The sequence below is a fragment of the Oncorhynchus mykiss genome, chromosome 13 (genome assembly GCF_057628025.1).
Source record: "Oncorhynchus mykiss isolate SJ-2025 chromosome 13, ASM5762802v1, whole genome shotgun sequence".
NCBI classification, from domain to species: domain Eukaryota; kingdom Metazoa; phylum Chordata; class Actinopteri; order Salmoniformes; family Salmonidae; genus Oncorhynchus; species Oncorhynchus mykiss.
In genome coordinates this window covers 51,141,095-51,155,238 of record NC_143034.1, presented here as the reverse complement: position 1 = coordinate 51,155,238, position 14,144 = coordinate 51,141,095, and the positions used below count along the sequence as shown (strand labels likewise).

Below are 14,144 nucleotides of genomic sequence, written 5' to 3'. Positions count from 1 at the left end.
GCAAAGTAAACTGCTTAGCAAAAGGACTTAATCCTCCTAATCAGATCCTAGATCTGTGGTTAAGGGCAACTTCCACCTTTACCAATAGAGAAGGGGAATAACACTTTTACAACAGCAGCTTGTCTGGTCTCCACCTACTGAATCATCTACTATACAAGTTTGAATCACTTACACAAATCATGGAGACAGATCTGAATCATCTACTACACAAGTGTGAATCACCTCTATAATGAATCATGGAGTCAGATCTGAAACAAATCTACAGGGGTACCATTCGGTCAATTTTCGCTAGGCTACTGGCTGGGTGTGAGGAGGTTAGGGTTGATGACATTGATAAACCAGTGAGCTAAGCGAGACTGGGGCAGATCGTCTGCAGCCTCTGAGCCACGTGACACTGCGTAAAGCCTCGACTGGGGAAAGGAAGGAAAGATGAGGTCTCTAATGACTGTATCAGTCACTTGGAGGGCTGGGTGTAACATTAGTCACACACTGGGCCTCCTGGTGCAGAGTTCCATGCCAGAGTCTAGTGTCTGTTACTACTGAACTGAGTTTAGACTGGTTTAAAAAGGGGATACTCCTGATGCAGGCTCTTTTGGTGCAAGATTGTACCAGGGTAGAGACTGCCCAGAGAGGATATTGTTAGCAGGGGAATAGGCTGTACTAAGTCCTCCCATTTTATGTAGCTGGCACTGACTTTCATGAAACCCATTCTTTTACAATATAGTTTCTCTCTGTTGTAGACTGACTGCAGTGAGCAGTACACTCCTATGTCCTCTCCTGTAGCTTGTTCCTTTGGGGATTTGAGCGAGCTGTGTGCTATGATGACCTGCCAAGTTACATAAGGTGATCCCTGTGTTGAAGCAACACCTGGTGTTTGAGAAGCATTCAGCTCCTATAATCCCCACACTCCTCTACGTTGTCACTCATCATTCCAAGGGATCTAAAGGTTCTACACACAAAGGTGGAAGGAAGGGTTCCCTAGAGAGAGACTGATGTGATGGATGGGAGAAGAGGAAGGGTAGTGAGGTTGTCTTACAGCTGAGCCCCTCAGTAGTGTTGCAGGCAGCGCCTGAGCTGCACAGTAGCCCCCATCTTCCTGGCCAGGGGGGCGGGGGGGGGATGTAGAGCTGGGGAGATAGGGATAAAGGAATGTAGGTGGGGGCCAGCCGTTCCGCCAGATGAATGGATCCTGTCTGGATGGGCGTCCACCCAGGATCTGGGCAGTGGGCCAGAGCCTGTCAGCGGGCATGGGCAGTGAGACGGAGAGAAAGAACCATGGAGAGAAGCAGATCAGGGAAGTGGAAAGAGGGAGAAGGGGAAGTGGAAGGAGGAGTGTGGACTGATAAGAGTGAGGTAGATAAACGCATTAGCGCCAGAGATTTGATAGAGCAAATAAATAAAATGTGTCCGATAGTCTTACTACAGCCTCTGTTGGGCAAACATGAGGACACTGAATTACAAAAATCAACTCCATTAGCACAATCATTTAGAGGAGGATACATCTTTGGAGAAAATATAATGCGTTTGATTCAGACAGTGTTAACATGGTGCACCTCAGAACAGAAACCATTAGTAGAGCTGCATGTCTTAGTTGTAAATCATACCTGACAAGCTGCCGGCTTCAGCACCATCATTCCCACAAGTGCTATTTAAAGAGGTAAAGTAAATTCTGCGGAAAATAACCTCATCACCAAACGGGAAGTAATGAATGAACATGGTGGGGATGATGGGCGGGGACTGCCTGCCTAGTAACTAAGGTCCACAGCTGCTGTGAAAATCTCTAATTTTGTCGATGTGCACAGCTTCTTTACATAACGTGTGGCTCTGCGCCTGATTGGTCTCGGTTGCATGAGCCTCTAAATTTGATTGGATTTCATTGACGCTGCTGACAAAAAAAAACTTGCAATTAGCAGGCGGTGCTGGGACAGGCACAACGGCCTTGGCTGGCAATGACAGTCACCAGAGCCATTGAGCGGCGTTAGCCAGCAAAGATTGCTGCAGCTGACACACAGATCCCCTGGTCCCTTTCCATCATCTGCTTTCAAGGCTGCATCCATACAAGCTGCTTAGCCATAGCACACCGAGTGTCCCAGTGCTGTAGTCGTATGCTGCATTTTGGAGAGGAATTCACATCCACCAGAATGTGTATATAGTGGTATAAAGTGGGTGACTGAACCCCTTCTAATGGGGTAGGTGAGGTGAGGCATTTACTCTTGGGGATAAAATTGTCTGACTTAACTTTAACACTGAGCTCAGTGTAGAAATAACCATTGAATACAGAACTGCCTTGGCTTGTTCCAGGAAACCCCGCGGATCTGCCTTACAATCTACACGTGTTATGACATGTCCTAAATGTTTACCGCAGTCTGTGCAGGGTTGGGAGATTGTTTCTTTCTCGCTCTGCACACAATATTGCACCATGTTGCAGTTGGCTGTCGCTAACGTCAGCTTTGATTCTTATCCAAGAGGTTAAGGAATCTGGAGGCTAGTAACCATCAATCCCAAGGTGACATGTGTTTTCCAGTGTGGTGAGATTGTTCATGTTTACTTGGCAAGTGCTGGTTGCTTGGATTTAATTTATGCCAAACATATGCTGAGGATATCGAAAGGTTGCTGGATCGAATCACCGAGCAGACAAGGTAAAAAAAATAAAAAAACATTTAAAACTGTCTTTCTGTCCCCCGCTAGCGGAACCCCTCAACAACATTCCGCTGAAAAGGCAGCGCGCAAAATTCAAAAATATTTTTTAGAAATATGTAACTTTCATACATTCACAAGTGCAATACACCAAATGAAAGATTAACAAGAAGTTGATCTACCCATCGTGTCCGATTTCAAAAAGGCTTTACAGCAAAAGCACAACATATGATTATGTTAGGTCAGAGCCTAGTCACAAAAACACACACAGCCATTTTCCAGCCAAAGAGAGGAGTCACAAAAAGCAGAAATAGAGATAAAATGAATCACTAACCTTTGTGATGATCTTCATCAGATGACACTCATTGTACTTCATGTTACACAATACATGTTTCGTTCGATAAAGTGCATATTTATATCCAATATAATATAAGATACAAGTGTTATGCACAGAATTAGAGATCTACTTCTCCTTAATGCAACCGCTGTGTCAGATTAAAAAAAAACATTACGGAAAAAGCAAACCATGCAATAATCAGAGTACGGTGCTCAGGCAATAAATCAAGCCATACAGATATCCGCCATGTTGGAGTCAACAGAAGTCAGAAATAGCATTATAAATATTCCCGTACCTTTGATGATCTTCATCAGAATGCACTCCCAGGAATCCCAGTTCCACAATAAGTGTTTGATTTGTTCGATAACGTCCATAATTTGTCCAAATACCTCCTTTTTGTTCACGCGTTTAGCCCAGTAATCCAAATGCTCAATGCGCGATCGCTTAGTTCAGACGAAAAGTCAAAATAGTCATATTACAGTTCGTAGAAACACGATTCTATACTTCATTTGACAATCTTTAGGATGTTTTTTATCATAAATATTAAATAAATGTTCCAACCAGAGAATTCCTTTGTCTTCAGAAATGCAATGGAACTCAAGCTAACTCTCAAGTGAACGCGCGTGGTCAGCTCATGCCTCTTTGGCAGACCTAACTCAATCCCCTCCTATTCCCCCCTCCTTTACAGTAGAAGCATCAAACAAAGTTCTAAAGACTGTTGACATCTAGTGGAAGCCTTAGGAAGTGCAATTTGACCCCATAGACACTGTATATTCGATAGGCAAATAGTTGAAAACTACAAACCTCAAATTTCCCACTTCCTGGTTGGATTTTTCCCAGGTTTTCGCCTGCCATATGAGTTCTGTTATACTCACAGACATAATTCAAACAGTTTTAGAAACTTTAGAGTGTTTTCTATCCAAATATACTAATACTATGCATATATAGCAACTGGGACTGAGTAGCAGGCAGTTTACTCTGGGCACGCTTTTCATCCAAACGTGAAAATGCTGCCCCCTATCCCAAACAGGCTAACCCTACTGTTTCCCGGGCGCCGATGACGTGGATGTCGATTAGGGTAGCCCCCCGCACCTCTCTGATTCAGAGAGGTTGAATGCATTCAGTTGTACAACTGACTAGGTATCCCCCTTTCATTTGGGTACAGGTTGAGGGAGGCAGCATACAAACCCTATAATATGTATTTGAAACTAACAAAATAAAAAGGACATGGGAAGAGAGAATGCCAGTCATAAATGAAATGCCAGAACTAGTGGGAGGTCTTTCATCTAAATAAGAGAAAAAGCAGCAACTGCATCCCAAGGAAATTTGAAACAGACCATCCTTGGGAGAAAAAAGACTATTACCAAGACCAACAGTTGTGGTAGTTTGGTGTCACGTTAGATTCTGTGTCACATAACAATCTTGTATTCTAAATGCTCCTTGATGTTGGCAGCAGTACAGCATTATGGTCAACAGCTGGCTATGATTGAGCCCCTAACATCTCAATAGTGAAAATTAGTAGACAGGAGTGCACCTCATCAACGCCGGGCTTGGTACAGAGCCCAAACACCTCTGCTCCGTGTCCCCCCCACCTCATCACCTCCTGCCAGCCCCACATTGGCCTCTCCCACAGTGCATTACATTCTTCTGTTTGAATTGGAATCTGCGATCTCTCTCTATTTCAACAGTATCCAAAAATACTTTCTGCTTCAAGATTATAAGGGCAATGAGTTCCTTTTTAAGGCCCTTCAACATGAGATTTATGTGGTACACAGGCATAGTATCTTGTGACCTCTAATGACCTTGTATTACCCTAATTAGCCATCTATGGCCTTTCAGAACCATCTTTGGTCTGACAAGACAAGTAACTGAGGAAATCCAAAATGGCTTTCTGGTAAAACAGATACCACAGGGTTTTACCATAACTACCCTTGATAAAGGGAGAGGTTATAAAACATGAAAACCATTGCTTCAGATTTAGAGCCTGAACTACACTTGCCGCTCTGAATGGACTAGCCCATTTGCCGAGTCACGTTTCTCATTCTGTTTGGCTGGAACTGGGGAGCTCTGAACACACTGGGGTGGCACTGTTCCGAGGGTAAACATAGTGTAGGGCTGGACACTTTCCTCTCAGCACTGGCTTTAGGAAGAAAAACATATACACCCGACGAGTAGTGGCCAAGATCTACCACACCTCCCCACTGAGGTGCAGAACACAGTCATGACTGAGGTTGCACGTTGCCACGAAGACAGCCTTTGCTATAAGCAACTTCAACAACATACAGCGACATGGAATTAAACGTAAGATATAGAGGTCGACCGATTATGATTTTTCAACACCGATACCGATTATTGGAGGACCAAAAGAATCCGATAGCGATTAATGGGCCGATTTTCTACATTTATTTGTAATAATGACAATTACAACAATACTGAAAGAACACTTATTTTAACTTAATATAATACATCAATAAAATCTATTTAGCCTCAAATAAATAATGAAACGTTCAATTTGGTTTAAATAATGCAAAAACAAAGTGTCGGAGAAGAAAGTAAAAGTGCAATACAGTGGGGCAAAAAAGTATTTAGTCAGCCACCAATTGTGCAAGTTCTCCCACTTAAAAAGATGAGAGGCCTGTAATTTTCATCATAGGTACACTTCAACTATGACAGACAAAACAAGAAAAGAAATTCCAGAAAATCACATTGTAGGATTTTTAATGCATTTACTTGCAAATTATGGTGGAAAATAAGTATTTGGTCAATAACAAAAGTTTATCTCAATACTTACTTATATACCCTTTGTTTGGGATCATTGTCATGCTTTAAGTATTTTCCAAATACTTATTTTCCAACATAATTTGCAAATAAATTCATTAAAAATCCTCTATATCAGCCTATATCGCTCTATACCAATTGTATTTCATAAACCTTTGACAATTGGATGTTCTTATAGGCACTTTAGTATTGCCAGTGTAACAGTATCGCTTCCGTCCCTCTCATCGCCCCGACCTGGGTTCGGACCAGGAACACATCGACAGCAGCCATCCTCGAAGCATCGTTACCCATGCAGAGCAAGGGGAATAACTACTCCAAGTCTAAGAGCGAGTGACGTTTGAAACGCTTTCACATCATTTACACCAGCCTAATCTCGGGAGTTGATAGGCTTGAAGTCATAAACAGCGAAATGCTTCGAGCTGCTGGCAAAACGCACGAAAGTCCAGTTTGAATGAATGCACCTGCTGGTGCCTACCATTGCTCAGTCAGACTGCTCTATCAAATCATACTTAATTATAACATAATAACACACAGAAATACGCGCCTTAGGTCATTAATATGGTTGAATCCGGAAACTATCATCTCGAAAATGAGACGTTTATTCTTTCAGTGAAATACGGAACTGTTCCGTATTTTATCTAACGGGTGGTATCCCTAAGTCTAAATATTCCTGTTACATTGCACAACCTTCAATGTTATGTCATAATTACGTAAAATTCTGGAAAATTAGGCGGCCCAAACTGTTGCATATACCCTGACTCTGCATGCAATGAACGCAAGAGAAGTGACACAATTTCACCTGGTTAATATTGCCTGCTAACCTGGATTTCTTTTAGCTAAATATGTAGGTTTAGAAATATATATTTCTGTGTATTGATTTTAAGAAAGGCATTGATGTTTATGGTTAGGTACACGTTGGAGCAACGACAGTCCTTTTTTGCGAATACGCACAGCATCGATTATATGCAACGCAGGACACGCTAGATAAACTAGTAATATCATCAACCATGTGTAGTTAACTAGTGATTATGATTGACTGATTGTTTTTTTAAGATAAGTTTAATGCTAGCAAGCAAATTACCTTGGCTTACTGCATTCGCATAACAGGCAGGCTCCTCGTGGAGTGCAATGAGAGGCAGGTGGTTAGAGCGTTGGACTAGTTAACTGTAAGGTTGCAAGATTGAATCCCTGAGCTGACAAGGTAAAAATCTGTCATTCTACCCCTGAACAAGGCAGTTAACCCACCGTTCCTAGGCCGTCATTGAAAATAAGAATGTGTTCTTAACTGACTTACCTAGTTAAATAAAGGATAAATAAAAGGTATTAAAAAATATATTTAAAAATATATAAAAATAGTCCAATCGGTGTCCAAAAATACCGATTTCCTAAATGTTATGAAAACTTGAAATCGGCCCTAATTAATCGGCTATTCCGATTAATCGGTCGACCTCTAGTAAGGCTGGACTCCAGCCTTGAAAACTTTTCTGGCCCTTTAAATGGTGGCTATTAGCGACCTTTCAGCTTAATTGAAATGACAACGTGTCAAGAGTGGACACAGAGTGGGCTTGTGTGGAGCAGAGGGTCTCTTGACACTGTGGCATGGTTTAAAACACTTTGTTACGATGTAGTTGGTTGGCTGAGGTTCTCTTAGGTCAGTTTATGAGCCTAAAGAACCTACTGCTACACTGTAGCAGATATGTACACCAGTGAATCTCGAGTCCTGAGGAAAAGCAACTTGGTTGATGAAAAAAAGAGTCCAATGGTGGTACTTTACTTCCTCAAGCCATTGACAGTACTGACCAACCTAGAGCACAATGTAACACATTTTACAAGTGATGCCTTTTCAGCATTCTAGTACAGTAAAATATTTCACACACACAGCGGTCGAAGGCACTGCATCTCAGTGCAAGAGGCGTCACTACAGTCCCTGGTTTGAATCCAGACTGTATCACATCCGGAAGTGATTGGGAGTCCCATAGTGCGGCGCACAATTGGACCAGGGTCGCCCGGGGTTGGCCGTCATTGTAAATAAGAATTTGTTCTTAACGGACTTGCCTCGTTAAATAAGCGGTTACACACACTCCCACCAAAAAGTTACACGGCTCAAAAAAATAAAGGGAACACTTAAACAACACAATGTAACTCCAAGTCAATCACACTTCTGTGAAATCAAACTGTCCACTTAGGAAGCAACACTGATTGACAATACATTTCACATGCTGTTGTGCAAATGGAATAGACAACAGGTGGAAATTATAGGCAATTAGCAAGACACCCCCAATAAAGGAGTGGTTCTGCAGGTGGGGACCACAGACCACTTCTCAGTTCCTATGCTTCCTGGCTGATGTTTTGGTCACTTTTGAATGCTGGCGGTGCTTTCACTCTAGTGGTAGCATGAGACGGAGTCTACAACTCATACAAGTGGCTCAGGTAGTGCAGCTCATCCAGGATGGCACATCAATGCGAGCTGTGGCAAGAAGGTTAGCTGTGTCTGTCAGCATAGCGTCCAGAGCATGGAGGCGCTACCAGGAGACAGGCCAGTACATCAGGAGACGTGGAGGAGGCCGTAGGAGGGCAACAACCCAGCAGCAGGACCGCTACCTCCGCCTTTGTGCAAGGAGGAGCAGGAGGAGCACTGCCAGAGTCCTACAAAATGACCTCCAGCAGGCCACAAATGTGCATGTGTCTGCTCAAACGGTCAGAAACAGACTCCATGAGGGTTGTATGAGGGCCCGACGTCCACAGGTGGGGGTTGTGCTTACAGCCCAACACCGTGCAGGACGTTTGGTATTTGCCAGAGAACACCAAGATTGGCAAATTCGCCACTGGCGCCCTGTGCTCTTCACAGATGAAAGCAGTTTCACACTGAGCACGTGACAGACGTGACAGAGTCTGGAGACGCCGTGGAGAACGTTCTGCTGCCTGCAACATCCTCCAGCATGACCGGTTTGGCGGTGGGTCAGTCATGATGTGGGGTGGCATTTCTTTGGGGGGCCGAACAGCCCTCCATGTGCTCGCCAGAGGTAGCCTGACTGCCATTAGGTGCCGAGATGAGATCCTCAGACCCCTTGTGAGACCATATGCTGGTGTGGTTGGCCCTGGGTTCCTCCTAATGCAAAACAATGCTAGACCTCATGTGGCTGGAGTGTGTCAGAAGTTCCTGCAAGAGGAAGGCATTGATGCTATGGACTGGCCCGCTCGTTCCCCAGACCTAAATCCAATTGAGCACATCTGGGACATCATGTCTCGCTCCATCCACCAATGCCACGTTGCACCACAGACTGTCCCAGAGTTGGCGGATGCTTTAGTCCAGGTCTGGGAGGAGATCCCTCAGGAGACCATCCGCCACCTCATCAGGAGCATGCCCAGGCGTTGTAGGGAGGTCATACAGGCACATGGAGGCCACACACACTACTGAGCCTCATTTTCACTTGTTTTAAGGACATTACATCAAAGTTGGATCAGCCTGTAGTGTGGTTTTCCACTTTAATTTTGAGTGTGACTCCAAATCCAGACCTTCATGGGTTGATAAATTTGATTTCCATTGATAATTGTTATGTGCTGACAACAAAATCACACTCAACTATGTAAAGAAAAAAGTATTTAATAAGAATATTTCATTCATTCAGATCTAGGATGTGTTATTTTAGTGTTCCCTTTATTTTTTTGAGCAGTGTATTTTTTGGCAATTACGCATGTCTCCATTATCAGTAAAACATAATCGAAACCTACTTATTTCACTTACTTGCTGTGCTGTTTCGTTGTTAATTTGTTCAGTCGTTTCATTCTCAACCAGGATTTCATCATACATGTCCAGCAGTGAAGTTTCACCTGTGTCTGTCCGTGGCCTCTCTTCCTCGGTGGCACTGTCACTGTGTCCGTTTCCATCTTGTCCAGCTGTGTATGTAACATTTCACGTTTCTTGTCTGCATCGAAGTAGCGGCCCTTGTACATGGCATCGAGCATGGTGGCGACACAGTAAAGAGAGAATGCCACTGAATCGCTGGTTTACAGCCTGTGTCGGCAGTTTTGTTGAGCAGGCGTTTCAATGCCATGACAGAGGGTATCACATTTGCTGCAGGCGCAGTTTATGATCTTAATTCTCGAGTCAGTTGTTCGAATGGAGCTAGGAGTGTGTTCATGTTTCCAAGTTTCAAACATTTTCTCAAATGCCATTGAAATGGCAGGAGCGGTATGACAAACAGCACAATCATGAGCAGGAAATAAGACTTTCCTCAGTACGAAATCCTTGACGACCCACTGTGCTATCAGACTCAAAATGCTCATGGGCTGATATCGCTGGTCCAAATGTCAGTAGTGAAGCTAATAGCAGTGATGCTATTACTGTGTAATTCCGGTAGGGCAACATCTGAAAAATTGCACACTTGGTAGTGTGTACCGGTGCTTGACCAGTCGGCGAAAGCCAACATCACCCACAACAGAGAACGATTGATTGTCAAGGGCAAGGAATTCCATTATCTGGCGTTAATGGATTTCGCCTTTGAGTTGTCTCGCTGAAATTTTCTTACTCTTTCAAATGATGCTCGACTTCTTGACTGCTCAATCCACACAGCAGACATTGTGGGCTAGGTTAGGAATGCTGTATTGCACAACATTTTACGTGGCATCATTACGTCGTGTACCTACGTTATATAGGTATGCACGTCAGCTTTGACATTGATTTTGCACAGACGTTAAACTAGACATCGGGCAGATACAGTCGTTGGCATCTTTAGCTAATATCGGCCGATTCCGATATGTTCACCAATATATCGTGCATCCCTAATTTTTATGTTGCTAACCTTTTGAGCCTGTAGGAACTACTGTAATGAAACTGCAAAATTATATTCACCATGCTGCAAAACATGTCCTTGGTCAGACAAAGGCAGTAACAGAATTGTGTAACTTACATTCATATAACGTTTCTTCAAGTTAAAAGGAGCTAATGGTGGGAAACAATCCGTCTCCAGTTTCATGGGGACTGAAACCCTTTGTGAATGACCTCAAACCTCTGTTTCCGGGAGATGAGTAACTTGAGTAAGAGAAGAGTGTTTGGTGTGTACTGTATAGCTGACTCTGCACCAATTTTTAGAGACGTGAACATAACCAGCTGCATCCCAAAGACGTACTTTACCAAGCTTCACACATCTCTACTGATCATGTGGCACGCTCCACTCCTAGTCCCTGGAGAGGGTGCCAAAGCTGTGTAGTCACAGGTATCTCGTTCTGAACTCAGCAGCAGTGCAACGCCTCCTGTACCGCGAGTCACGTTTTATCCCCCTAAAAAAAGCTAGGCAGACGCCAACTTGTGAAAGGAGGCAAGTGCTTAGGTTAATGACTTAGTTCCTCGCGGCAAAGAGAGACATCACTGGTAGATCTGTGACTTCAATAGCAGGCAATAACCACAGTTAGTAAGTCATATGTTGTATTATTGAAGCACATAGTTAAACTGTGAGTGGCAAGCTTTACACACATAGACAGACACACCACATACACAACACTGGTCAGACTGACTTACCACTGTTGCGATTTTTGCGGTTGGACTTGCCGCCAAGCAGCATCTTCAAGCTGTTCCTGAACATGACAGCACCGGTCTGCAGCAGCTATAGAGAAATCTGAAAAAGAAAAAGGGAGTGTTTTTAATGTAATGTAGGCTATATTTACTGATGCTGGTTATAATTTGTTGTCAGCATTATTCACTTGGCATCTAAAGCTGGGACCAAGAGACTGAAAAATAGCTTCCATCTCAAGGCCACCACTAACACAGAGAGGCTGCTGCCTACATACAGACTTGAAAACATTGGCCACTTTAAATAAATGGATCACTAGTCACTTTAATAATGTTTACATATCTTGCATTACTCATGTCATATGTATACACCGTATTTTATACCATCTATTGTATCTTGACTACGCCGCTCGGTCATTGCTCATCCATTTATTTCTATGTATATACAGTGGGGCAAAAAAGTATTTAGTCAGCCACCAATTGTGAAAGTTCTCCCACTTAAATAGATGAGAAAGGCCTGTAATTTTCAACATAGGTACACTTCAACTATGACAAACAAAATGAGAAAAAAATCCAGAAAATAATTGTAGGATTTTTAATGAATTTATTTGCAGATTATGGTGGAAAATAAGTATTTGGTCACCTACAAACAAGATTTCTGGCTCTCACAGACCTGTAACTTCTTCTTTAAGAGGCTCCTCTGTCCTCCACCTGTATTAATGGCATCTGTTTGAACTTATCAGTATAAATACACTTGTCCACAACCTCAAACAGTCACACTCCAAACTCCACTATGGCCAAGACCAAAAAGCTGTCAAAGGACACCAGAAACAAAATTGTAGACCTGCACCAGGCTGGGAAGACTGAATCTGCAATAGGTAAGCAGCTTGGTTTGAAGAAATCAACTGTGGGAGCAATTATTAGGAAATGGAAGACATACAAGACCACTGATAATCTCCCTCGATCTGGGGCTCCACCCCGTGGGGTCAAAATGATCACAAGAACGGTGAACAAAAATCCCAGAACCACACGGGGGGACATAGTGAATGACCTACAGAGAGCTGGGACCAAAGTAACAAAGCCTACCATCAGTAACACACTACGCCGCCAGGGACTCAAATCCTGCAGTGCCAGACGTGTCCCCATGCTTAAGCCAGTACATGTCCAGGCCCGTCTGAAGTTTGCTAGAGAGCATTTGGATGATCCAGAAGAAGATTGGGAGAATGTCATATGGTCAGATGAAACCAAAATATAACTTTTTGTTAAAAACTCAACTCGTCGTGTTTGGAGGACAAAGAATGCTGAGTTGCATCCAAAGAACACCATACCTACTGTGAAGCATGGGGGTGGAAACATCATGTTTTGGGGCTGTTTTTCTGCAAAGGGACCGGGACGACTGATCCGTGTTAAGGAAAGAATGAATGGGGCCATGTATCGTGAGATTTTGAGTGAAAACCTCCTTCCATCAGCAAGGGCATTGAAGATGAAACGTGGCTGGGTCTTTCAGCATGACAATGATCCCAAACACACCGCCCGGGCAACGAAGGAGTGGCTTCGTAAGAAGCATTTCAAGGTCATGGAGTGGCCTAGCCAGTCTCCAGATCTCAACCCCATAGAAAATCTTTGGAGGGAGTTGAAAGTCCGTGTTGCCCAGCAACAGCCCCAAAACATCACTGCTCTAGTGGAGATCTGCATGGAGGAATGGGCCAAAATACCAGCAACAGTGTGTGAAAACCTTGTTAAGACTTACAGAAAACGTTTGACCTCTGTCATTGCCAACAAAGGGTATATAACAAAGTATTGAGATAAACTTTTGTTATTGACCAAATACTTATTTTCCACCATAATTTGCAAATAAATTCATAAAAAATCCTACAATGTGATTTTCTGGATTTTTTTTCTCCTTTTGTCTGTCATAGTTGAAGTGTACCTATGATGAAAATTACAGGCCTCATCTTTTTAAGTGGGAGAACTTGCACAATTGGTGGCTGACTAAATACTCTTTTGCCCCACTGTATTCTTATTCCATTCCTAAACTTAGATTTGTGTGTATTAGGTAGTTCTTGTGGATTTGTTCGATTACTTGTTAGATAATGCTGCTCTGTCGGAACTAGAAACACAAGCATCTCGCTACACTCGCAATAACATCTGCTAACCATGTGTATGTAACCAATAACATTTGATTTGATTTAAATTGCAAGTGGTGGGATAGTGCAAGGGTGAGGTAAAGATATTGCAAATTCCAGAAAGGTAAATTATACTATTGTAACCTAGTAAATGGTTTTACAGAATTCAGGTACTTAAGAACAGCAATTTCTCACAGATAAATGATTCATCCTCTTATACATACTGACATATTCATAGTCTCTATGAGGAAGAGGTGAATATAACATTAGCAGCCTGATGGGGGGGGGATTTAGTTCCTTCCTGTGTGTTATAATAACTCTTCATTCATGAGATTTGTCATGCTTCACCGAATTACTCAAGGAATATTTTAGTACCTACGTCAAACAACGTTCACACCCATACGACTGATAATTACTGGTGTGTGTGAACGTATAGGTGTACCTTTGTTCAACAGGCTTTGAAATCATGTTCATTTGTAATGTGCAAAGTAGTATCAGTGCATATGTATGTTTCTGAGCTTCTTTTTAGCTTGCATCCCGGGTGCTTTGTGTGAGTATATGAGAGAAAGACCAAGAGAGATAAAAGGAGAAAAAGATTGTGTCTGCCTGCCTATCCTTTCTCTTGCTGCCACGCTGCATGATAATTAAGCAGGAGAAAGAGACCGTTGTGGAATGAGTGGAAACATTGGCTCTCCTCAACGCAAATAAAGGAGGCCTAAAATGCCGCCTGAGCTTCGAACAGCAATCCCTTTACTAA

General features: G+C 43.0%; 1 protein-coding gene across 6 annotated transcripts in view; it reads right to left on the bottom strand.

The window, feature by feature from the left end:
- Positions 1–14,144, bottom strand: part of tanc2a (tetratricopeptide repeat, ankyrin repeat and coiled-coil containing 2a) — a 135,828-nt gene that overhangs the window by 57,016 nt on the left and 64,668 nt on the right. For all 6 annotated transcript variants that reach the window (XM_090196500.1, XM_090196502.1, XM_090196503.1 and 3 more), the window contains exon 3: positions 11,271–11,367. In XM_090196500.1, the coding sequence (XP_090052626.1) occupies positions 11,271–11,334 (64 nt within the window). In that variant the 5' untranslated portion in view covers positions 11,335–11,367. The remainder of the gene's footprint in view (positions 1–11,270; positions 11,368–14,144) is intronic.